Below are 27063 nucleotides of genomic sequence, written 5' to 3'. Positions count from 1 at the left end.
AGTGGTCTTACAAGACAATTTCCCATGCTATGAAAGCTTAGGAATATTGGCTTAGTCAGTTTAGAACAAATATAAAGATGTTTATGCATATCAACCTTTTTGCTTGTAGTTTGATGTTATAATTAGAATAATATATATCCTTCCACAAATACAATTATCTTTAGGATAACTCTGTCCTTACATTTCATTCTGTACAACCTCATTATTTTATAGCCTGATTTCAAACATCCCTAAGCTTCCACAATTTAACCAAGTCACAGAAGTTGATTTGTATTCAAACTTCCTCAGTGTATAATAATTTGAGAATTGTGCCAAGTATTTTTTTTGAGAGAGAAGAAAAAGAATATATACAGTTATAAAACGAGTAAAGTCTGTAAAGAGACAGAATACAGACAGTGCATAGATTAAAAGGAGTACAGAAAGAATAAGCCATGTAAAGATGAAATATACACAAAAAGTCTGGATTATGTATATTGTGTTTTCTTTGGGGTTTTTTGACCTCATAGAGACATTTGATTCTGGGATCTGTTAAGCTAAGCCAACATATATACTTTAAAGTTATCTTGACTTCAGAATTTGAGTTTAAGGATATGTTGCTTTGGAAAAGAGCTTCTTCTTTTGTTTCCACAGAGGATGAGAACCTGTGGATTCATTCTAGGCTAATGAGGTTTAATGGACCAAGACCCCTGAAAGGTTGTCTTGAACACCCCTCAAAAAATTACTTCACCTAATATAAAGCAAGAAGCAATTTGGAGAAGAACCACACCAAAATTCCCTAAATGATTGTTTATAAATGTTTCTTTACATTCAAGGGGGGGAATATGCTATAGAGAGGTATGAAACTTGGTTTATTGATAGAAATTTAAGACCAATTTTGTTATACTGGGTATATGTATTTCTCCTCTTGATTAAGGAATTGTGATTGTGCAACTCATTTAATAATGTAATGTATAGATAGCCTGCCTGCACCAAGCAAGGTAGGTGCTTTGTTTGTGAGCTCCCCAACGAGCATGGAGACCAGATCTCTGGGCACCAGGAGAGCCAACATTGGGGTGAGTTTCTGACCCCGTGGTGCCAGTCCCAGTCAGGGAACTCAGAAGTTCCGCAACCCTCTATCCTTCTTGGACTCTCTGCAGGGCCTCTATTCCCTGCATACTGCCTCTTTCTTCCTATCCCACCCAGCTTTCATCCAGAACCCTCCCCACCTTGGCCCCACTGCCCTCTTTCGACACATAACATCACCCAGCCCAGCCTGTCTGGGCACTCGGTCCGAATCCTCAGGGCACCCAAGCGGGCTGGTGTTCCTTTTTTTCTATAGCCTGCCTGCACCAAGCAAGGTAGGCATTTTGTTTAAGAGCCACCCAACCAGCACGGAGACCTGATCTCGGTGCCAGGAGAGCCAGCATTGGGTAGAGCCATCATTGGTCACGGAGATCTGATCTCGGCACTGGGAGAGCCATCACTGAGGAGAGCCATCACTGGGAATGTACATCAGTAGGCAAGGAGACCTGATCTGGTAAAGGAAGATCCATACGGGAGCATTTGGAAGAAGAAATGGGCAGACACCAATGCAAGGATTCGCCCAACAAGCTGAAAAGCAACATGAAGCCACCAGAAACCAGCAACCTCACAATGGGAGGACATGAACACCTTAATCAAGAAGAAGTAGAAAAGATTGATTTCATGAAAGTGATTGATGCCCTAAGTATGTAAAAGATGCCCTTATAGAAATGGATGAGAAATATAACAGAAAGTTTGAAGAATTGAATAAATCAGTGAATGATACCCTAGAAAACCAAGGAAAAACAATCAAATAGAAAATGGAAACAGTTCAAGACTTGAAAACTGAAATGGAGGCAAGGAAGAAATCACAAACAGAGGGTCGGCTGGACATGGAAAATTTAAGTAAACAAACAGAGTCTACAGAAACAAGCATAACCAACAGAATACAAGAGTTAGAAGAAAGAATCTCAGATTCTTAAGATACCATAGAGAAAATAAACACACTGATCAAAGAAAACAGCAAGTCCAACAAACTCTCATCACAAAACATTCAGGAAATATGGGGCACAATAAAAAGACCAAACCTAAGAATAATAGGAGTAGAAGAAGGAGAAGTGCAGCTCAATGGTCCAGAAAATATATTTAATAAAATTATAGAAGAAAACTTTCCCAACCTAAAGAAAGATATACCTATGAAGGTTCAAGAAGCATACAGAACACCGAATAGACTGGATCAAAAAAAAAACCATCCCCTTGATATATAATAATCAAAACACGAAGCATACAGAATAAGGAAAGAATATTAAGAGCTGCAAAGGAAAAAGGCCAAGTCACTTATAAAGGTAAACCTATCAGAATCACACCTGACTTCTCTATGGTAAGCATGAATGCAGAAGGTCCTGGATAGATGTACTGCAGAAACTGAGAGACCATGGATGCAAGCCCAGACTACTATACCCAGCCAAGCTTTCGATCACTATAAATGGAGAAAATAAAATTTTCCAGGATAAAAACAAATTTAAACAATACACAGCCAAAAATCCAGCTTTACAGAAAGTAATAGAAGGAAAATCACTAACCAAGGAGTCCAACAATGACCACAATAACTCAGACATCTAGAGACCCTTCACCAACACAACTCAAAGAAGGGAAACACACAAACTCTACTAATAGAAAAGTGACCAGAGTTAACAACCACTGGTCATTAATATCACTTAATGTCAATGGACTCAACTCACCTATAAAAAGGCACAGGCTAAGAGATTGGATAAGAAAACAGGATCCAACATTCTGCTGTTTACAAGAAACACACCTCAACCACAAAGACAGGCACCTACTCAGAGTAAAGGGCTGGGAAAAGGCACTGGAGTTACTGGCTATTAGGAGGAGAGAGATGTGAATGTTGGGATCTGAACTTGGGTTCCCTGCAAAAGCAAAATGTGCTCGTAACTGCTGAACAACATTTCCAGCCAAGGAATTATGTATTTTTAAACTTAGAGAGACATGCACAGAATATTTTCACTGCAGTTGCAAAAAATTTGAACAAACAAGTTAGAGTATCAAAGAAGGGATTGCAGTTGAGATTGCAATTTGCTCACAGCATTTATTATTTCATTTTCCTTCATGTACAATAACATTAATGTGAATTAATTAAAGGGTTCATTTGTGCAAAGAATCCCACTTGTTTTAAATGTGCGGTGCTCAAATAGGGGTTGAAATTATGCTAGGGATGTATCTCAAAAGCAAAAAGAACAGTTTTGAACAAATACAAATTTAGAACAAATTTGTTTTGCATCATTGGCAAAATAAAACTTCTCTTTAATATATTATTCATAGTGAACTATATCTCAGGAATGTTTATCATCATATAACAAAATCTCTATCAAATTTGATCATAATATAAATTAGACTAGTTAGAAACAGTTATTTACAACAACATATACATTTGAATATTGTAATTATTAATCGCATTCATTACGTGATTTGTTTTTAAGATGTGCATATTTTTGTTCTCTAATTAAGGTACAAAAGAGTGTTCAGTCCTTTGAATGCAGCACAGCTCTATTTACATAAATAGCCAGATGAGTTATCGGTTGCTAGGTAACAGTATTATCATAAACTCCATAGCTTTAAAACGACAAATATCAGCACATAGATTCTGTGTCTTAGGAGCAGGTACACTGCTTTATCTGGGCCATCTTCTGGGCTGGAATTAATGTTTCAGCATGGGATGAGGCGTGATCTGATGCATTTTAACTCATTTGATTATCTGAGCCATACTGACACCCAAAGAGGTAATTCATCTACAGGACCACTGTCAAGGGTTGTGATCATGGATACCACCCTAGAATCTTATCTACTATCAATGATGCCTACAAAACGGAATAAACATTTAGAATAAAGTATAGAACAAACTTCTTTTTTGGTTTATTACATATGAATTTGTCTCACATTAGAGAGATGTTTAAAATATTTTTATATATTCATTGTGGAGCATTACTCTTGATGCTTTCTTTGATCTTATTTATTTAATGGAAAGATGTTTGGTGTACAAAACATTTTAACTTCCAATGGCTTTTTAAAAAATTATTCTTGCGCATGTTTTATTCACTCATAATCATGATCATGAATTTTTGGTTGTTCTGAGAGAACACAATATTAAGCATAGATGTGTAATAATGTTCTTTAATATCCTTATTTATTATAAGCAGCTTATATGCTCATACTTATCTAAGAAAAACAAATGCAATTGCATTTAATAAAATGACATTTCGTTCTTTGGCTATGTCTTCACAAGGAAAGAAAAATATATAAAGATCTATCAAGTACAGCAAAATTTCCTTGGAGAGGTCAAAACTATCTGTTCATACTTCATTTCAGTTTGCTTATGAGATGGCATATGCCGCTCTGTCATCATTTGCATACCCTCATAATTAGCTTTAGTATTAGACAAATTTGAAATAAAATAGTCCATTCCAAAGAGCCCTTCAGTGATTGTATACATACCAAAATATAAATCTTCTACATTGCTCCATTTTCTAACGCAATTAAAAATTGTTCTCTATTAATTCTTAAAAGACTAACTAGCAATCTAGTTTCATACCACCATCTGCAAACCTAAAAGGAGGCTCTAGATTAAGTTTAAAGAAAATATTTTTAGCAGCAAAACTGATTTTGTATCTGCCACAATTGGGAAAATTTCAAAAACCAAAAATGTGAAGCTACTTGTTGAAAATCACTAATACAAGACAATTTCTCTGTCTGCGTTATGCACATACACATATTCATGTGTATTTATTCAGGTACACCTATGAGTATGATATGTTACTTTGAAAGACTTTGGGGCAAACACCATGTCCCTGCCTCTGCATTGCCATGGTAAATGGCTCCACTATTTGTTGTTTACTCAAAGAACGCATTGTGAGCCAGAGAGGAAATGTCTGTAATATTTTTATTAAAAGAAGTTTGTTGTTGAATATTTACATATAAGCCAGGTGAACAAAGAAGGTTGGTCTGTCTTTTGGGGTTGTGGTAGTCCCATACCTTTTCTACAGCCACCAGTCTGTGATCAGGACTTTAAGATTCTGCCTGACTTCAGGGAGGTTAACCATGAAGGTATAACTCTCCAGCATTTTCAATAAGGCCTGTTACCATCTACTGTTTTTTTCCCCACAAAGGATATTTGTGTTAAATTTTGCTTCCTGGCTTTGGATCCTGAATGATGAGGGAAGTCCTAAGGAGAGTCTGCTTTCCACCAAAACAATGTTCAGGTGTATTATGATATAAATAGCGACCTGTTGTTTAGTAATATGATGTTATAATATGTTACTTTTGCTCATGTTTCATTTGTTTAACTTTGTGAAGATGTGATACTTTATCTGTTTAGAAAACCTGAGAGTTTAATCAAGATCTGAGACAGGAGAAAGGATAGACAGGGTTGTCAGGCAGAGAGATTATATAGAAGAAGAAATCTTGGAGAAAGGAAGGAGTGAGAGATGGAGAAGGACATGGGGGGGGCAGCCGTCCAGCTACAAACACTTATCTTGGGGTCAGAGTGAAAGTAAGATTTACAGAAGTAAGAGAACAGGGAAAGTCCAGAGGCAAAAGGTAAACAGGATAATATAAGTTAAGAAAAGCTGGTAGGAAACATGCCAAGCTAAAGCTGGACATTTATAACTAACTATAAGCCACCATATGATTTATTTAGGAGCTGGTAGGCAGACTTCCTGCAAAGAGCCAAAAGTGTGAAACATCAAACTGTAGTCAATGGTGTAAGGTGTATCTGTCCCATGGCTGCACAGACTCTATTTTTATTAGCACTATTTGAACACCAATCTGTTCTGTTAACCAGAAATTCAAATGGATACCCTGTAAAGAGGGGAAAGTGTAACGACCATCTTATTTTTATTTCGATCAGAAGGACAAAGTCTGCTTGAGAAAGAGAGAGGTTAAAGGTTATCTGATTGACCAGCCAGTGCTGTTCCAAAGAAGACATATTGATTCAGCAGGTAGTGTTATAAAAGCTCCATGCTGGCTGAGCACAGCTGTGTCAGGCAGAAGGATCTCCATGGATGCAGTTGTGGTCCTGGTGCTCAGCCTCTGCTGTCTGCTTCTCCTCTCACTCTGGAGACAGAGCTCTGAGAGAGCGAAGCTCCCTCCTGGCCCCATCCCTCTCCCAGTTCTTGGCAACTTCCTGCAAATAGATGTGAAGGACATCAGCCAGTGCTTGACCAATGTAAGTATTCTCTGTGCTCCTCCAGCACCTTGACAAAGAAGAGAAACTGACAGTTGCTTTAGATGAAAATCTAGTATCAGAGGCAATATAGTTATAAATAATTACAAAGTCAAAACTCTTGCGAAGTATTGTGTAACTTATGACACTTTTAGGTGACCATTGTCGGGAATTCAGTAATGAGTGAGGTTTCAGGTGAAAGGACATTTACTTCTTCACATTTTATAAAACAAAAAATTCCACAAAATTGCAAAATTTGTGAATATTTCCTATCTTAACAAAACAAAAAAAACACATCTTTTCCATTATTTTTGGATGAAGACCAATAGTGAGTAATGATTTATTCAATAAGTCATTAATAATAATGAAATAATAGAATTTTAGAAAAACATTTTATTCTAATTACATCTATTTGATGTTGCACTCTAACAAAGTAACTGATTCCTAATTTAACTAAATACCAAGGACAAGGAATAACACAAGAAATGCAACAGAGAAGCCAAGATTTCAACATATTTGGTGATGTTTGTATCCAGCCAGAGAAGGAACTATTTTTTTCCATGAAATATTGCATGCCTATGGTGCAGCTCCCTTGGTGCCCACTCTCTGTGTTTGTAGTAGCATTATGCCAAATCTGGTTCCTCAATAGAATCAACTGTAGTGACTTACAGATTTGTATTTTGAAAGTAAGTGGGCCTTTACATTGCTGCTTTATTGTTGCATCATTTTGTCTATTCCACTGGACCACTTGCCTATATTTGTGAGTACCAGACAGTTTCTATCACATAACTCTATAATATAATTTGGTATCAGTTATTGTTATATCTCAAACAGCATTTTTTACACCTTAGGAGTGACTTGACTATTCTTGGTCCTTTAGGTACTGTCATCTCCTCTTTATCTAAACCTGTAAATATGGCACCAGATATCTGATGTATAGCATTAAATTCATAAATATAGTAATATGAGTTTAGTAGTATGTGTGTTTGTTATTCGGTTTCTGTTTCTTCTCTGATCTTCTGACTGCAGTGGCCTGTGGTTGAGGAAAGTGTCTCCACCCCTGTGGGCTGGACTTCTGTAGGTCGGAGTGGAATGGCCTCTGTTCAAAGAGGGAGTTTCTGCCTGAGTTGGAGACTGGGACATGGTGGGAAAGATGGGAGGGTTGATGGTGAGTATGTTGGGCAGGCGCTGAGACAGAGGGGGCAGTCAGCAGGCATGTATATTTCCTGTATGGAGTTCTAGTGGTCAGCATCCTGCTGAATGTTTTGGTGTGAAAATTCATTGTAATCCTTGTATGAGAACTACCTGAGTATTGAACCATTATATGGTTTTCTTTCTTTCTTTTTTTTTTGATGAAAAACCAGTTAGACATTTTATTTATTTTTTTTTGAGCTTCATTTTTTTTATTGAGAAAAGGAAGAAAAAAAAAACAAGTTTCCACCTCCTCTCAGCCTCCCATTTCCCTCCTCCTCCTCCCACCCTTCTCCCCCTCCTCCCATCCTTCTCCCCCTACTCCCACTCCTCTCCCCCTCCCTCTCCAGTCCAAAGAGCAGTCAGGGTTCCCTGCCCTGTGGTAAGTCCTAGGTACTCCCCCCTCTGTCCATATCTAGGAAGGTGAACATCCAAACTGGCTAGGATCCCACAAAGCCAGAACATGAAGTAGGATCAAAACCCCGTGCCATTGTCCTTGGCTTCTCATGAGCCCTCATTGTTCGCCATGTTCAGAGAGTCCAGTTTTAACCCATGCTTTTTCAGTCACAGTCCTGCTGGCCTTGGTGAGCTCCCAATAGATCAGCACCACTGTCTCAATGGGTGGGTGTACCCCTCGTGGTCCCGACTTCTTTGCTCATGTTCTCCCTCCTTCTGCTCCTCATTGGGGCCTTGGGAGCTCAGTCCAGTGCTCCAGTGTGGGTCTCTGTCTCTATCTCCATCCATCACCAGATGAAGGTTCTATGATGATATGCAAGATATTCGTAATGATTGCTCTAGGATAGGGTCATTTCTGGTTCCCTATCCTCAGCTGCCCAAGGAACTAACTGGGAACCTCATCTTGGGCACTTGGGAGCCCCTCTAGGTTCAAGTCTCTTGCCAACCCTAAGGTGGCGCCCTTAACTAAAAATTGTGCTTCGGTGCTCCCCTATCCAACCTTCCTTTATCCCAATCTTTTTTTCCCCCAAGTTCCCCCCATCCTTCCCTACTCCCTTATCTCTCCCCATTTCCCCTTACCCCCATCCCACCCCACCCCCAAGATCCCAATTTTCTCCCCGGCAATTTGGTCTACTTCCCATAGCCAAGAGGATAACTATATGTTTTTCCTTTGGTTCAACTTCTTACTTAGCTTCTTTAGGATCACCAATTGTTTACTCCGTGACCCTTATTTATGACTAGAAACCAATTATGAGTGAGTACATCCCATATTCATCTTTTTGGGTCTGGGTTACCTCACTCAGAATAGTGTTTTCTATTTCCATCCATTTGCATGCAAAATTAGAGAAGTCATTGTTTTTTACCGCAGCATAGTATTCTAATGGGTAGATATTCCACACTTTCTTCATCCATTCTTCTATTGAGGGGCATCTAGGTTGTTTCCAGGTTTTGGCTATTACAAATAATACTGCTATGAACATGGTTGAACAAATGCTCTTGTCTTATGATAGGGCATCTCTTGGGTATATTCCCAGGAGTGGTATTGCTGGGTCCAGGGGTAGGTTGATCCCGAATTTCCTGAGAAACCGAAACACTGATCTCCAAAGTGGTTGCACAAGATTGCACTCCCACGAGCAATGGATGAGGGTACCCCTTTCTCCACAGCCTCTCCAGCAAAGGCTATCATTGGAGTTTTTTATTTTAGCCATTCTGACAGGTGTAAGATGATATCTCAAAGTTGTTTTGATTTGCATTTCCCTGATGGCTAAGGAGGTTGAGCATGTCCTTAAGTGTCTTTTGGCCATTTGAACTTCTTCTGTTGAGAATTCTCTGTTCAGTTCAGTGCCCCATTTTTTAATTGGGTTAATTAGCATTTTAAAGTCTAGTTTCCTGAGTTCTCTATATATTTTGGAGATCAGACCTTTGTCTGTTGCGGGGTTGGTGAAGATCTTCTCCCAGTCAGTAGGTTGCCTTTTGTCTTAGTGACAATGTCCTTTGCTTTACAGAAGCTTCTCAGTTTCAGGAGGTCCCATTTATTCAATGTTGCCCTTAATGTCTGTGCTGTTGGGGTTACACATAGGAAGCGATCTCCTGTGCCCATCTGTTGTAGTGTACTTCCCACTTTCTCCTCTATCAGGTTCACTGTGTTCTGACTGATACTGAGGTCGTTAATCCATCTGGACTTGAGTTTTGTTCATGGTGATAGATATGGGTCTATTTTCATTCTTCTACAGGTTGACATCCAGTTATGAAAGCACCATTTGTTGAAGATGCTTTCTTTCTTCCATTGTATACTTTTGGCTCCTTTATCAAAAATGAGGTGTTCATAGGTTTCTGTGTTAAAATTTGGGTCTTCTATATGATTCCATTGGTCGACTTCTCTGTTTTTATGCCAGTACCACACTGTTTTCACCACTGTAGCTCTGTAATAGAGTTTGAAGTCAGGGATTGTAATGCCTCCAGACAATCCTTTATTGTATAGGATTGTTTTTTTTTTTTGGCTATCCGGGGTTTTTTGTTTTTCCATATATAGTTGATTATTGTCCTCTCAAGATCTGTTAAGAATTTTGATGGGACCTTGATGGGGATTGCATTGAATCTATAAATTGCCTTTGGTGGAATTGCCATTTTTACTATGTTGATCCTCCCAATCCAAGAGAAAGGGAGGTCCTTCCATTTTCTGGTACACTCCTCAATTTCTTTCTTCAATGCCTTAAAGTTCTTGTCAAATAGATCTTTCACTTCCTTGGTTAGAGTTACCCCAAGATATTTTATGCTGTTTGTGGCTATGGTGAAAGGTGAAGCTTCTCTGATTTCCCTCTCTGCTTCCATATCCTTTATGTATAAGAGGGCGACTGATTTTTTGGAGTTGATCTTGTATCCTGCCACATTACTAAAGCTGTTTATCAGCTGTAGGAGTTCTTTGGTGGAGTTTTGGGGGTCGCTTATGTACACTAGCATATCATCTGCGAATAATGAAAGTTTCACTTCTTCCTTTCCAATTTGAATCCGCTTGATCCCCTTATGTTTTCTTATTGCTATTGCTAGAACTTCAAGCACTATATTGAAGAGGTATGGCGAGAGTGGACAGCCTTGTCGTGTTCCTGAGTTAAGCGGGATGACTTTGAGTTTCTCTCCGTTTAATTTGATGTTAGCTGTTGGCTTGCTGTATATAGCTTTTATTATATTTAGGTATGACCCTTGTATCCCTAATCTCTCCAAGACTTTTATCATAAAGGGATGTTGAATTTTGTCAAATGCTTTTTCAGCATCTAATGAAATGATCATATGATATTTTTCTTTCAGTTTATTTATATGATGGATTACATTGATAGATTTCGTATGTTGAACCAGCCCTGCATCCTTGGGATGAAGCCTACTTGATCATAATGGATAATTTTTCTAATGTGTTCTTGGATTCGGTTTGCCAGTATTTTATTGAGGATTTTTGCGGCGATGTTCATGAGTGAGATTGGTCTATAATTCTCTTTCTTAGTTGAGTCTTTGTGTGGTTTTGGTATCAGAGTAACTGTAGCTTCATAAAAGGAATTTGGCAAGGCCCCTTCTGTTTCTATATTGTGAAATACATTAAGGAGTAATGGTATTAGGTCTTCTTGGAAGTTCTGGTAGAATTCCGCATTGACACCATCTGGTCCTGGGCTTTTTTTGGTAGGGACGTTTTTGATAACCTCTTCTAATTCTTTGCGACTAACAGGTCTATTTAGATTGTTCACCTGGTCCTGGTGTAACTTTGGTATATGGTATTTATCTAAAAAAGTGTACATTTCCTTTACATTTTCCAGTTTTGTGGCATATAGGCATTTGTAGTAAGACCTAATGATTCTCTGAATTTCCTCTATGTCTGTGGTTATGTCCCCTTTTCCATTTCTGATCTTATTAATTTGCAAATTCGCTCTCTGCCGTTTGATTAGTTTGGATAGGGGTTTGTCAATCTTGTTGATTTTCTCCAGGAACCAGCTTTTTGTTTCATTGATCCTTTGTATTGTTTTCTCTGTTTCTATTTTGTTGATTTCAGCCCTCAGTTTGATTATTTCCAGTCTTCTACTCCTCCTAGGTGAGTCTGCTTCTTTTTTTTCTAGAGCTTTCAGGTGGGCTGTTAAGTCTCCAATGTGAGCTTTCTCTGTTTTCTTTAAGTGGGCACTTAGTGCTATGAACTTTCCTCTTAGCACTGCTTTCATAGTGTCCCATAAGTTTGAGTATGTTGTTTCTTTATTTTCATTGAATTCCAGGAAGACTTTAATTTCTTTCTTTTTTCTTCCTTAATCCAGGTATGGTTCAGTAGTTGACTGTTCAGTTTCCATGAATTTGTAGGCTTTCTGGGGTAGCATTGTTGTTGAATTCTAACTTTAATCCCTGATGATCTGATAAGACACAGGTGGTTACTAATATTATTTGTAATTGTTGATGTTTGCTTTGTTACCGACTATGTGGTCGATTTTTGAGATAGTTCTATGGGTTGCCGAGAAGAAGGTATATTCTTTCCTATTTGGTTGGAATGTTCTATAGATGTCTGTTAAGTCCATTTGATTCATTACCTCCATTAATTCTCTAATTTCTCTGTTAGGTTTCTGTCTGATTGACCTGTCAATTGGTGAGAGAGGTGTGTTGAAGTCTCCTACTATTTGTGTGTGAGGTTTGATGGCTGCCTTGAGTTTTAGCAATGTTTCTTTTATGTACGTGGGTGCTTTTATATTACGGGCATATATATTCAGGATTGAGACTTCATCCTGTTGAACTGTTCCTGTTATGAGTATAAAATGCCCCTCTCCATCTCTTCTGATTGATTTAAGTTTTAAGTCAACTTTGTTAGATATTAGTATGGCCACACCTGCTTGTTTCTTAGGTCCATTTGCTTGATAAGCCTTTTCCCAGCCCTTTACTCTGAGTAGGTGCCTGTCTTTGTGGTTGAGGTGTGTTTCTTGTAAACAGCAGAATGTTGGATCCTGTTTTTTTTTTATCCAATCTCTTAGCCTGTGCCTTTTTATAGGTGAGTTGAGTCCATTGACATTAAGTGATATTAATGACCAGTGGTTCTTAACTCCGGTCACTTTTTTAGTCGTAGAGTTTGTGTGTTTCTCTTCTTTGATTTGTGTTGGTGAAGGGTCTCTATATGTCTGAGTTATTGTGGTCATTGTTGGACTCCTTGGTTAGTGATTTTCCTTCTATTACTTTCTGTAAAGCTGGATTTGTGGCTGTGTATTGTTTAAATTTGTTTGTATCCTGGAAAATTTTATTTTCTCCATTTATAGTGATCGAAAGCTTGGCTCGGTATAGTAATCTGGGCTTGCATCCATGGTCTCTCAGTTTCTGCAGTACATCTATCCAGGACCTTCTGGCTTTTATGGTTTCCATGGAGAAGTCAGGTGTAAGTCTGGTAGGTTTGCCTTTATATGTAATTTGGCCTTTTTCCTTTGCAGCTCTTAATATTCTTTCCTTATTCTGTATGCTTCGTGTTTTGATTATTATATGGCGAGGGGATGTTTTTTCTTTGATCCAGCCTATTCGGTGTTCTGTATGTTTCTTGAACCTTCAAAGGAATATCTTTCTTTAGGTTGGGAAAGTTTTCTTCTATAATTTTATTAAATATATTTTCTGGACCATTGAGCTGCACTTCTCCTTCTTCTACTCCTATTATTCTTAGGTTTGGTCTTTTTATTGTGTCCCATATTTCCTGAATGTTTTGTGATGAGAGTTTGTTGGACTTGCTGTTTTCTTTGATCAGTGTGTTTATTTTCTCTATGGTATCTTCAGAATCTGAGATTCTTTCTTCTAACTCTTGTATTCTGTTGGTTATGCTTGTTTCTGTAGACTCTGTTTGTTTACTTAAATTTTCCATGTCCAGCCGGCCCTCTGTTTGTGTTTTCTTCTTTGCCTCCATTTCAGTTTTCAAGTCTTGAACTGTTTCCATTATCTGTTTGATTGTTTTCCCCTGGTTTTCTAGGGTATCATTCACTGATTTATTCAATTCTACAAACTTTCTGTTATATTTCTCATCCATTTGTATAAGGGCATTTTTTACATACTGTTTAAGGGCGTCAATCACTTTCATGAAGTCAATCTTTTCTACTTCTTCTTGATTAAGGTGTTCATGTCCTCCCATTGTGAGGTTGCTCGTTTCTGGTGGCTTCAGGTTGCTTTTCAGCTTGTTGGGCAAATTCTTGCCTTGGCGTCTGCCCATCTCTTCTTCCAAATGCTCCCTTATGGATCTTCTTTTAGTGGATCAGGTCTCCTTGCCTACCCACGCTGGCTCTCCCCAATGTTGGCTTTCCCCAACGCTGGCCCTCCTGGTGCCCCAACGCTGGCTCTCCTGGCGCCGAGAGATCAGGCCTCTGTGCTGATGGAGCAGCTAGCAAACAATGCGCCTACCCTGCTTGGTGCAGGCAGGCCATGGAACCAAAGGAACTCCCACCTGCTTGGGTGCCCTGAGGATTCGGACCCAGTGCCCAGACAGGCTGGGCTGGGTGATGTAATGTGCCGAAAGAGGGTGGTGGGGCTGAAGTGGGGAGGGTTCTGGATGGAAGCTGGGTGGGCTAGGAAGAAAGAGGCGGTATGCCGGTAGTAGAGGCCCTGCAGAGATCCCAAGAAGGATAGGGGAACAAAGAACCTCTGAGCTCCCTGTCCCAGGCTGGCGCTGCTGGGCCAGAATCTCACCCCAATGCTGGCTCTCCTGGCGCCGAGAAATCAGGCCTCCGTGCTGAAGGGGCAGCTCGCAAACAAAGCGCCTACCCTGCTTGGTGCAGGCAGGCCATCATTATATGTTTTTCTGAAGGTGATCGGTAAAACCATTATATGATATAAATAGGCTTCACAACCATTTGAAATTGAGCTTTGCCTGACTAAAAATATTAAAGTACAGTGTGTGATATTATCAATGTGAATGAGGTTGACTCCATGGAGATTAACATGGCTTTTTTGCTAGTATTTACATTTTTCTTTTCTATTTTTAGTTCTCAAAAGTCTATGGCCCAGTGTTCACTCTGTACTTTGGCATGAAACCCACTATAGTGTTGCATGGGTATGAAGCAGTGAAGGAAGCTCTGATTGATCATGGGGAAGAGTTTGCTGGAAGAGGAAGCTTTCCAGTGGGTGAAAGAATTAATAAAGGTCTTGGTAAGTTACTATACATGTTCATATGAGGGATGCAGTGTTTCTGTTGAAAGTGAAGACTGAAAGGAGGGGTGGAACTTCTTCCCCTAGGTACAGGTTGGACCTCTCTGTGGTTTCCACCCATCAAATCTCTCATTTGTTCCTAGAATATTTTTCTAGTGCTTTACCATTTATTTTTTATGATATTTTATTTTTTATAAAAACTATCTTTTTTCAATGTACATACCAATCACAGTTCCCACTTCCTCTCTTCCTCCTACTCCTTCGAACTTCCCCTCCACCACACCCTCATCCACTCCTCAGACAGTGTAAGGCTTCACATGGGGAGTCAACAAAGTCTAGCACATTGCTTCGAAGCAGGACCAAGGCCCTCTCCACTATATGTAGGCTGAGCACGGTATCCCTCTAAAGAGAATATATTTCTGAAAGCCAGTGCAAACAGTAGGGAGAGACCCTGTTTTTCCATTTCTTTAGGCATTATTTTGAGCAATGGAAACAGATGGAAAGAGATAAGGCGCTTCACTCTCACAACTCTGAGGAATTTGGGCATGGGCAAAAGGAACCTTGAAGACCGTGTTCAAGAGGAAGCACAGTGCCTTGTGGAGGAACTGAGGAAAACCAATGGTAAGTGCAGATTTCTGCATTTGCATTTTAGTCAAGGTGTGTGTGTATGTATGTGTGATGTTGATCACACCTATTCTAAAATTTTCTTTGTTTTTAAATCAGAAACGATGAATATATGTTTCATGCTAATTTTCTTTTTAGCTGAATAATTGTGCATTTCCAGGAGCACAAGTGTACTTTGTCTTTGTGGATCGTTCCATCATGGAATAACTGCTATTGATAATAGTGGCAGAGCCCAATCAAAGGATATTTGTTTTCATTTTCTTGGATTACAGAGCTTTGAGGAAGTTAACTAAGCAGTACAGGGACTCTTCTAGGCCAATGTTTACAGTCCTGGGTAACATGCAATTTACACTTTCCTTTTCTTAGCCTAGTATAATAGAATTTTCATCAATTATTTTGTCTGCTGTAGCATGATCTTAAAATTGTATTTTCATTTGTTTAAAAATTATTAACTACATTGAGAATTTTATACAATGTGTTTTTATCATGATCATCCACTATCTCTACTGAGACACACCCTAGTTTTCTATCTATTCTACTTGGTGTTGTCTATTTAATAATCACCTAACATGATTTGTGCTTGACCTATAAGATTTTTTTTTTATTGAGAAAAGGAGAAAAAAAAAACAAGTTTCCACCTCCTCCCAGCCTCCCATTTCCCTCCCCCTCCTCCCCCCCTACGCCTCCTCCTCCCACCCTTCTCCCCCTCCCCCCACTCCTTTCCCCCTCCCTCTCCAGTCCAAAGAGCAGTCAGGGTTTTCTGCCCTGTGGTAAGACCTAGGACCTCCCACCTCCGTCCTTATCTAGGAAGGTGAACATCCAAACTGGCTGGGCTCCCACAAAGCCATCACATTACGTAGGATCAAACACCCGTGCCATTGTCCTTTGTGTCTCATCAGCCCTCATTGTTCGCCATGTTCAGAGAGTCCAGTTTTATCCCATGCTTTTTCAGTCACAGTCCAGCTGGTCTTGGTGAGCTCTCAATAGATCAGCTCCACTGTCTCAGTGGGTGGGTGCATCCCTCGTGGACCCGACTTCTTTGCTCATGTTCTCCCTCCTTGTGCTCCTCATTGGGACTTTGGGAGCTCAGTCCAGTGCTCCATTGTGGGTCTCTGTCTCTATCTCCATCCATCACCAGATGAAGGTTCTATGATGATATGCAAGATATTCATCAGTATTGCTCAAGGATAGGGTCATTTCAGGTTCCCTATTCTCAACTGCCCAAGGAACTAACTGGGGACCTCAGCTTGGGCACCTGGGAGCCCCTCTAGGCTCAGGTCTCTTGCCAACCCTAAAGTGGTTCCCTTAACTAAGAATTGTGGTTCCATGCTCCCCTGTCCAACCTTCCTTTATCCCAATCCTCCCGCTTTCCCAAGGCCCGACCTCCTTCCCTTCTAACTTTTCTCTCCCCATCTCCCTTACCCCCAACCCACCCCACCCCAAGATACCAATTTTCTCCCCGGCAATTTTGTCTACTTCCCTTAGCCAAGAGGATAACTATATGTTTTTCCTTGGGTTCACCTTCTTACTTAGCTTCTTTGGATTCACCTATTGTAGACTCCGTGACCCTTATTTATGGCTAGAAACCAATTATGAGTGAGTACAACCCATGTTCATCTTTTTGGGTCTGGGATACCTCACTCAGGATAGTGTTTTCTATTTCCATCCATTTGCATGCAAAATTCGAGAAGTCATTGTTCTTTACCGCTGAGTAGTACTCTAATGTGTAAATATTCCATACTTTCCTCATCCATTCTTCCATTGAAGGGCATCTAGGTTGTTTCCAGGTTCTGGCTATTACAAATAATACTGCTATGAACATAGTTGAACAAATGCTTTTGTCATATGATAGGGCATCTCTTGGGTATACTCCCAAGAGTGGTATTCCTGGGTCCAGGGGTAGGTTGATCCCGAATTTCCTAAGAAACCAAAACACTGACTTCCATAGTGGTTGCACAAGATTTCATTCCCACCAGCAATGGATGAGGGTACCACTTCCTCCACAACCTCTCCAGCAAAGGTTATCATTGGTGTTTTTTACTTTAGCCATTCTGACAGGTGTAAGATGATATCTCAAAGTTGTTTTGATTTGCATTTCCCTGATTGCTAAGGAAGTTGAGCATGACCTTAAGTGTCTTTTGGCCATTTGAACTTCTTCTGTTGAGAATTCTCTGTTCAGATCAGTGCCCCATTTTTTAATTGGGTTAATTAGCATTTTAAAGTCTAGTTTCTTGAGTTCTCTATATATTTTGGAGATCAGACCTTTGTCTGTTGCAGGGTTGGTGAAGATCTTCTCCCAGTCAGTAGGTTGCCTTTGTGTCTTAGTGACAGTGTCCTTTGCTTTGCAGAAGCTTCTCAGTTTTAGTAGGTCCCATTTATTCAATGTTGCTCTTAATGTCTGTGCTTCTGGGGTTATACATAGGAAGCGATCTCCTGTGCCCATCTGTTGTAGGGTATTTCCCACTTTCTCTTCTATCCTTTTCAGTGTGTTCGGGCTGATATTGAGGTCTTTAATCCATTTGGACTTGAGTTTTGTGCACGGTGAAAGATGTGGGTCTATTTTCATTCTTCTACAGGTTGACATCCAGTTGTGCCAGCACCATTTGTTGAAGATGCTTTCTTTCTTCCATTGTATACTTTTAGCTCCTTTATCAAAAATGAGGTGTTCATAGGTTTCTGTGTTAAAATTTGGGTCTTCTATACGATTCCATTGGTCGACTTCTCTGTTTTTATGCCAGTACCACACTGTTTTCATTACTGTAGCTCTGTAATAGAGTTTGAAGTCAGGGATGGTAATGCCTCCAGAAGATCCTTTATTGTATAGGATTGTTTTGGCTATCCTGGGTTTTTTGTTTTTCCATATAAAGTTGATTATTGTCCTCTCCAGATCTGTGAAGAATTTTGATGGGATCTTGATGGGGATTGCATTGAATCTATAAATTGCCTTAGGTAGAATTGCCATTTTTACTATGTTGATCCTCCCAATCCAAGAGCAAGGTAGATCCATCCATTTTCTGGTATCCTCTTCAATTTCTTTCTTCAATGCCTTAAAGTTCTTGTCAAATAGATCTTTCACTTCCTTGGTTCGATTTACCCCAAGATATTTAATGCTGTTTGTGGCTATCGTGAATGGTGAAGCTTCTCTGATTTCCCTCTCTGCTTCCCTATCCTTTGTGTATAAGAGGGCGACTGATTTTTTGGAGTTGATCTTGTATCCTGCCACATTACTAAAGCTGTTTATCAGCTGTAAAAGTTCTTTGGTGGAGTTTTGGGGGTCGCTTAAGTACACTATCATATCATCTGCGAATAACGAAAGCTTAACTTCTTCCTTTCCAATTCGAATCCCCTTGATCCAATTATGTTGTCTCATTGCTATTGCTAGAACTTCAAGTACTATATTGAAGAGGTATGGAGAGAGTGGACATCCTTGTCATGTTCCTGAGTTAAGCGGGATGACTTTGAGTTTCTCTCCGTTTAATTTGATGTTAGCTGTCGGCTTGCTGTATATAGCTTTTATTATATTTAGGTATGACCCTTGTATCCCTAATCTCTCCAAGACTTTTAACATAAATGGATGTTGAATTTTGTCGAATGCTTTTTCAGCATCTAATGAAATGATCATATGGTTTTTTTCCTTCAGTTTATTTACATGCTGGATTACATTGATAGATTTTCGTATGTTGAACCAGCCCTGCATCTCAGGAATGAAGCCTACTTGATCATAATGGATAATTTTCCTAATGTGTTCTTGGATTCGGTTTGCCAGTATTTTGTTGAGGATTTTTGCGTCATGTTCATGAGTGAGATTGGCCTGTAATTCTCTTTCCTGGTTGAGTCTTTGTGTGGTTTTGGTATCAGAGTAACTGTAGCTTCATAAAAGGAATTAGGTAATGACCCTTCTGTTTCTATATTGTGAAATACATTAAGGAGTATGGGTATTAGCTCTTCTTTGAAGTTCTGGTAGAATTCCGCATTGAAACCATCTGGTCCTGGGCTCTTTTTGGTAGGGAGGTTTTTGATAACAGCTTCTAATTCTTCGCGACCAACAGGTCTGTTTAGATTGTTCACCTGGTCCTGGTGTAACTTTGGTATATGGTATTTATCTAAAAAAGTGTACATTTCTTTTACATTTTCCAGTTTTGTGTTATACAGGCTTTTGTAATATGATCTGATGATTCTCTGAATTTCCTCTGTGTCTGTTGTTATGTCCCCCTTTTCATTTCTGATCTTATTAATTTGCAAATTCTCTCTCTGCCGTTTGATTAGTTTGGATAGGGGTTTGTCAATCTTGTTGATTTTCTCCAGGAACCAGCTTTTTCTTTCATTGATTCTTTGGATTGTTTTCTGTGTTTCTATTTTGTTGATTTCAGCCCTCAGTTTGATTATTTCCAATCTTCTACTCCTCCTAGGTGAGTCTGCTTCTTTTTTTTTCTAGAGCTTTCAGGTGGGCTGTTAAGTCTGCAATATGTGCTTTCTCTGTTTTCTTTAAGTGGGCACTTAGTGCGATGAACTTTCCTCTTAGCACTGCTTTCATAGTGTCCCATAAGTTCGAGTATGTTGTTTCTTTATTTTCATTGAATTCAAGGAAGACTTTAATTTCTTTCTTTATTTCTTCCTTAATCCAGGTATGGTTCAGAAGTTGACTGTTCAGTTTCTATGAGTTTGTAGGCTTTCTGGGGGTAGCATTGTTGTTGAATTCTAACTTTAATCCATGGTGATCTGATAAGACACAGGTGGTTACTTATATTTTTTTGTAACTGTGTAAGTTAGCTTTGTTACCGAGTATGTGGTCAATTTTCGAGAAGGTTCCATGATCTGCAGAGAAGAAGGTATATTCTTTCCTCTTCGGGTGGAATAATCTATAGATGTCTGTTAAGTCCATTTGATTCATTACCTCCATTAATTCTCTAATTTCTCTGTTAGGTTTCTGTTTGATTTACCTGTCCATTGGTGAGAGAGGAGTGTTGAAGTCTCCTACTATTAGTGTGTGTGGTTTGATGGCTGCCTTGAGTTTTAGTAATGTTTCTTTTACATACGTGGGCGCTTTTATATTAGGGGCATAGATATTCAGGATTGAGACTTCATCCTGATGAATTGTTCCTATTATGAGTATAAAATGTCCCTCTCCATCTCTTCTGATTGATTTAAGTTTGAAGTCAACTTTGTTAGAAATTAGTATGGCCACACCTGCTTGTTTCTTAGGACCATTTGCTTGATAAGCCTTTTCCCAGCCCTTTACTCTGAGTAGGTGCCTGTCTTTGTTTTTGTGGTGTGTTTCTTGTAGACAGCAGAACGTTGGATCCTGTTTTCGTATCCAATCCCTTAGCCTGTGCCTTTTTATAGGTGAGTTGAGCCCAGTGACATTAAGTGATATTAATGACCAGTGGTTGTTAACTCCTGTCAATTTTTTAGTAGTAGGGTTTGTGTGTTTCCCTTCTTTGAGTTGTGCTGGTGAAAGGTCTCTAGATGACTGAGTTATTGTGGGCATTGTTGGACTCCTTGGTTAGTGATTTTCCTTCTATAATTTTCTGTAAGGCTGGATTTGTGGCTACGTATTGTTTGAATTTGTTTTTATCCTGGAAAATTTTGTTTTCTCCATTTATAGTGAACGAAACTTGGCTGGATATAGTAGTCTGGGCTTGCATCCATGATCTCTTAGTTTTTGCAGTACATCTATCCAGGACCTTCTGGCTTTCATGGTTTCCATAGAGAAGTCAGGTGTAAGTCTGATAGGTTTACCTTTATAAGTAACTTGGCCTTTTTCCTTTGCGGCTCTTAATATTCTTTCTTTATTCTGTGTATTTTGTGTTTTGATTATTATATGGCGAGGGGACGTTTTTTTTTGATCCAGCCTATTTGGTGTTCTGTATGCTTCTTGAACCTTCATAGGTACCTCTTTCTTCAGGTTGGGAAAGTTTTCTTCTATAATTTTATTAAGTATATTTTCTGTACCGTTGAGCTGCACTTCTTCTCCTTCTTCTACTCCAATTATTCTTAGGTTTGGTCTTTTTATTGTGTCCCAAATTTCCTGAATGTTTTGTGATGAGAATTTGTTGGTTTTGCTGTTTTCTTTGATCAGTGTGTTTATTTTTTCTATGGTATCTTCAGTGTCTGATATTCTCTCTTCTATCTCTTGTAATCTGTTGTTAGTACTTGTTTCTGTCATTCCTGTTCGTTTACCCAGATTTTCCATCTCCATTCTTCCCTCGGTTTGTGCTTTCTTCATTGCTTCCATTTCATTCTTCATGTCTTGAACCGCTTCCCTAACCTGTTTGATTGCTTTTTCTTGTTTCTCTTGGTTTTCTTGCGTGTCTTTGAGCGATTTATTCATTTCCTCTACCTTTTTGTTTGTAATCTCTAATTGTTTATGGCAGTTTTTCACCTCCTGTTTAAGGTCCTCTATTATTTTCATATAGTTCACTTTTGAGTCGATTTCTTCTATTTCTTCAGGAGTAGGGTGTACAATTCTTCTTATTTCGGGATCCCTGGTTTCTGGTGGTGTCATGTTGCCTTTCAGATTGTTGGAGGAATTCTTGTATTGGCGCCTTCCCATCTCTTCCTTCAAATGGAGCCAGGAGATGCCTGGTCTCTTGGTCCAGACGTTGCTGTGATTGACTCTCAGTGTATATCTCTTCAGTGTAGAAGCAGGAACCGTTCCCGTCCTGATGGGATTCCTCAGCAACTAAACAGGGCCGTCCGTAGCCCAATGATCCAGGGCCAACAGGATGAATGGAGCCGGGGGGGGGGGGGGGGGGGGGGGTGGTATCCAGGAGCGCACAGGAAGCCTGGTGCCGGAGCTGAAGGTGCCCGGCTCCCTTACAGGGGACCCTGAGGCCTGCCGGGCTGGCAGGCACTCACTGCTCTGGGTGGGTCGCCTTAGTTTAGGAGCTTAAGACTGTAGTTGAGCACTGGTCCTAGCATACAGCAGGGCAGGGTTGGGGAGGGGTGCTGGGTCATGCGAAAGAAAGCGACCTATAAGATTTTTGTAAGAAAAACTTTATTAGTGCTTTCAGAATTTGGTACGTGTTTGAAAATATGTTTTAAATAAAATAGAATTACATAATTCCTCCTGTTTTCTTATTCTATCATTTTTTCAGATGCCCTCCCGTGCCTTCTTCTAATGCCTTCTCCACTGTCAAGTTGATAGCCTCTTTTTGTTTGATTATTGTTATACACACACACACACACATGTCTCTCTGTGTGTTTTTTGTGTTTGTATACACACATATATAAACAACCTCTTGAGTAATCTTTGTTGTTGGTTATCATATATATGGTTTTGGGGCTGATTCTAGTTCTTATAATCTTTCTGCCTTTTCTGCTGTGATGTTCCCTTAGTCATAGATGTGGCAGTTATGATGTATTTGTTTCAGTTAATGCTGGGAGCGCCAAAATCTGTTGGTGTCTGCATTATGTCCAATTGTGGCTTTCGGTGATGATCTCCATACACTGTAAAAAGATAACTCTTTAATAAGGTTCGGTAACTACGTTTACCTATTCATATAGGGGTATGATCCTGAATACAATTAAGAATTATTGCAGTCAAGCAGACTAGGTAGTATATAGCCTTTTCTACAGTCTATCACCTTACTAGCCCTACACAGTTGTCTCAATTTTGATCACATTCATCCTTCTCCCTCTAATTCTTTTCATACATACCCATCTTTTCTTCCAAACACTTTTTTTTGTAATTTTCCTTAAAAAACAATTGTGCTTGTCAAAAATTCTTCTATGTGTGACCTTCCACCAAAACATGACCGACTTATTAGGGGCTTAGGAGGAAATTGGCCCTTCCTCTTCCAGAAGTTAGTAATTGTCAATAACTCCTCCGTTATTGGTAGGACAACATGCCCAAATTCTGTGTCCATGAAAGGATCTTTTCTGGCATTGGTTTGCACAGGTCTTGTACATCCTGTCACATTTTCTGTGAGTTCAATCGTGCTCTTCCCTGCTGCACCCAGAGGACACCATTTCCTAATAGATATCTACCACCTCTGGTTCTTAAGATCTTTCTGTCTCTTCTTCTTCAGTCATCCCTAAGTCTTATGAGGAATCGGTAAAGTACATAATTTATATTTAGGGTTGAACTGAATTTAGCCTATTCTCAGCACCTTTATCTTTTGTAGCCTCTGTATTTGTCATCATCTACTGTAAACAGAAACTTCTATGATGGTGTATGAGCAATATCCTGTATGTGTGGCTTTCTTCTGAATTATGTTTGACTTATGAGAAGTTACATTTTTAAAGAAAAATGACTTACCTTCTCTTGAGAGCTAAGAAGTGCCAGTAGGTTCTTAACTACTGATGGGACTTTGTACCCACCTACCCTCTTCATACTGTGATATGGTCTGGCTTAAACTTACATGAGTCTTGTGTATATATATTAGTTGTAGTTGATTAATATTAACAGATTCATCTGTTAATAATCTGTTTAAAAAGCCATCATGTGTACTTCTCAAATTATTTTGTAAAATAGAAAATGATGAAACACTTCCAAAAATCTTTGTACAATGTTGGTATTTTCATGATATCAAAACTAGACAAAGCATAAAAGAAAGGCAAAAATGAAGGAACAAAGAAAGAAAGAAAAAAGTAAAGGAACAAGGAAGAAAAAAGTAAAGAAAGAAAGAAAGATTATAGGCTAACATTTCTGATGAACATGAAGAGCAATTTTTCAATAAAGTACTTATAACCAAATTCATATTGCATCAAAACGATTATCCAGTGTAATCTAATTGGATTTATTCCCAAGCTCTAGGAATGGTTAAATGTATGTAAACCAATAAATGTAAACAACTTCATTATTTCTTCTTACATGGCACATCTGTTTTGAATTACATTCTATCAAAACACATATGACAGTACAAATATGCAAGATGCACAAAGAGAAAACAAGAAAATTATTTATTAATTAAATTAAGTCTTTAACTAAACATGAACTACTTTTGCTAACCTGTTGACTCTGTCTTTTATCCTGCCAGTCATTCCTGCCCAAGGTCAAAATTCTTTTGTATGTGTTTGTAGAAAATGAATCACTTTCTTATGCTACTGCTATAAATGCTACTTACCTAAGACGTTCTTTTTTTGTTTTACTTTTTATTTATTTATTTATTAAAAATTTCCATCTCCTTTCCTCCTCCCATTTCCCTCCCACGACCCCTCTCCCAAACCCTCTCTAGTCCTAAGAGAAGTCAGGGTGCCCTGTACTGTGGGAAGTCCAAGGCTCTATCCAGGTCTAGGAAGACCTAAGAAGTTCTTGATGTGAAAAATTGCATTAATTATTTCATTTCTAAGGATTTCAAGTTTTTTTCCCCAAATAAAATGAAAGGAAAGACTAAAAATCAAATTTAATCTGTGAACAGCATGTTTACACATAAGAAAAGTTCTTTCATCCTTCACTGTTTTTGACTTAAATAAATCATTTCCTGATAGCATATAATATAATCATGTTTTTATACCCTGGCATATGTACAGTAATATTAAGGAGCTTCATGTTATTCAACTGTTTAATAATTTATCCAGAACACTGTTTTTTTATTTGATCCTTATGTGAGGTCTACAGATTTAAATTTTGGATCTGCTTGGATGTAAAGTCTATTTATGATATGTTCAAAGTCATTTTACTATAGAAAAGAGATCAGAAGAAACTGTCCTGAGAGCTGGAGAGATGCTTTATCACTTGAGAGAGAATGCTCCTTTGAAGAATCAGTAATGGGTTCCAAGTGCAGGTGTCAGGCACCTCCATGAGATCTGACATGCTCTCCTAGCTTCCACAGATAACACACACACACACACACACACACACACACACACACCTGTGAATTCATGCACACAAATGAAAATAAGTCTAAAAAAGAAATTTTATTATGAATTTTGACCTGTAATATCATGTGTGTATGTATGTTACAGAAATTTTAAGCATTATATTGCATAGTAATCTAATAATGGTGATTTTGAGAGATGTTTATAAATCTATAAACTGCACTCTTTCTCAAATATGTTGTGTAGAGTTTGATTGAGCATAATCACTGTTTACTTCTTTTAAACAATAAACATTATTGTTACTAATACTGTATATATTGTGGGCTTCATATAGATATTTCACATGAGGGTAACATGTGCTTCGAACAAATCTTCCTACCATCACCTTTCTGGCCACCCCATTCCCATTTTTTTCTATTGTATCCTTCCCTGGGACTCTTCATTTTAATTAAAAAGATTGGTTTTTTATGTGTATAAATGTTAGCCTGCAAATACATGTGAGAACCACTTGTGTACCTGGTTCCAAAGAAAGAAGAAAATTGTGTTATATTCCTCTGGAACTGGGGTTACAATAAGTTATGAGCCCCTGGGAGGCTCCTCAGAACTCAACTTTGGTCCTCTAAAACAACAGAGAGTACTTTAAAAGCAGAGCTCTCTGTCTAGCACTGACCTTGTTATACTTTGTGTCTACTTTTCGAAAGTTGTGTTTACTTTTTCTGGATAAGATTCCTTTTTTTAAATGATGAAATGAGAAAAGGGAAGTCTCTATCACTGCTCTCTTGTTGTCTCCCCTCTTGGAATTTAACTGTAATAAGAAAGTTTTCATTTTATTTAGTAATGCAAACAAATCCACATGGAAGTTGCTGTTCTTGAAATTACACATTATTCTCAAGTAACAAGGAAAAATTCTCCACACATTTTTTCTTCTAATACCAGAACTCACCTGCAGTGGGGTTCCTCCTTCCTAGGATCAATACTTGTTTCTTTGGTTTACTCACTGTGGCTGCAGACCTTCCAGGTGTACACTCTTCTACTTTCATCTGAGTGTTACATGGAAACTAGACATTCTAGTAAGAAGTCGTTCTGTTCTGAACACTAGAAATTTTAGGTTTACAAAATCTTTTGTTTTCTTGCAAGTACCAGATAGTTTAAAGTGTAAACATTGCTATATCAGATATGGTCTGTTTTTCTATAGCTACTGAGGATGAGGCCACCTCAAATTTAAGATTAAAGTGATACATTGATTCTACATATAATGAATGCTTAGCTGTTAAAAAAATTGTAGATAGGATATGGTTTACAACTTCTAAAGACTCCTTACATGTTCACAAAACCAAAACAATCTCTTTGTCCATTTTAATGGTATTTTTTTTTATTGTTTGTTCAGGTTTACCGTGTGACCCCACGTTCATCTTGAGCTGTGCTCCGTGTAATGTCATCTGCTCCACTGTTTTCCAGAATCGTTTTGATTATAAAGATCAGGATTTTCTTAACTTGATGGAAAAATTAAATGAGAATGTCAGGATTCTGAGCTCCCCCTGGATGCAGGTGAAGTCAAGATCTTTTCCTCCTAAAATCATATTTTTGGTCTTTCATTATCACAAATCAAATTCAATATGTACTGAGAATTGAGGTGGCCTGACAACATAGTTTTGAATAACATATTATGGACAGAATATCAGGAAGGCCGGTCTACATCCTTTGTTATACAAATAGCAAAACTAAATGGCAGTTTCCAGATTGGTTCAAGGCTGCTAGTTTTGTACCCCTTGGTTTTCCACTTGATATCCAGAGAAGTTTTTGTATATTGCATTCATATCTGGAAGTGTGGCCAGTTGTTCACAGGACATTCTTCTATGCATAATTCTTATCTTTTTGACTATTAAACACATCCTTATCATATTACTAGGCAGGAATATTTTAGTTTAGAAAGAACATTCCATAAAAGGAGAAAGAATATTAATGACAATGAAATCTGACAGGAAACACTATTTCCAGTGGTTTCATGTGTCTGCTGGACACATTTGCCCTAGTTGACAAATAGACAGGTTGAAATGTGAAGAGGAGTGTGGCCCACATACATCTTACCAGAGTTATCCTAGACTGAACTGGCATCTCCTGAACTCTCCACAAGAATGGCTGTATTCCAGACTGCCCAGTAAATC

At 38.7% G+C, this 27063-nt stretch overlaps 1 protein-coding gene across 1 annotated transcript in view; it reads left to right on the top strand.

The window, feature by feature from the left end:
• Positions 1 to 6034: 6034 nt before the first annotated feature.
• The window catches only part of LOC121453926 (cytochrome P450 2C26-like), a 37885-nt gene continuing 16856 nt past the window's right edge, over positions 6035 to 27063 (top strand). The window contains exons 1-4 of the mRNA XM_041660978.1: positions 6035 to 6238; positions 14350 to 14512; positions 14984 to 15133; positions 26286 to 26446. Coding sequence (XP_041516912.1) covers positions 6071 to 6238; positions 14350 to 14512; positions 14984 to 15133; positions 26286 to 26446 — 642 coding nt within the window. The 5' untranslated portion in view covers positions 6035 to 6070. The remainder of the gene's footprint in view (positions 6239 to 14349; positions 14513 to 14983; positions 15134 to 26285; positions 26447 to 27063) is intronic.

Source organism: Microtus oregoni, unplaced genomic scaffold (assembly GCF_018167655.1).
Source record: "Microtus oregoni isolate MIOR12 unplaced genomic scaffold, Mior012 000012F_ref0000307, whole genome shotgun sequence".
NCBI lineage: Eukaryota > Metazoa > Chordata > Mammalia > Rodentia > Cricetidae > Microtus > Microtus oregoni.
Note: the sequence above shows the minus strand (reverse complement) of the source record. Positions and strands in the feature narration are given on the sequence as shown.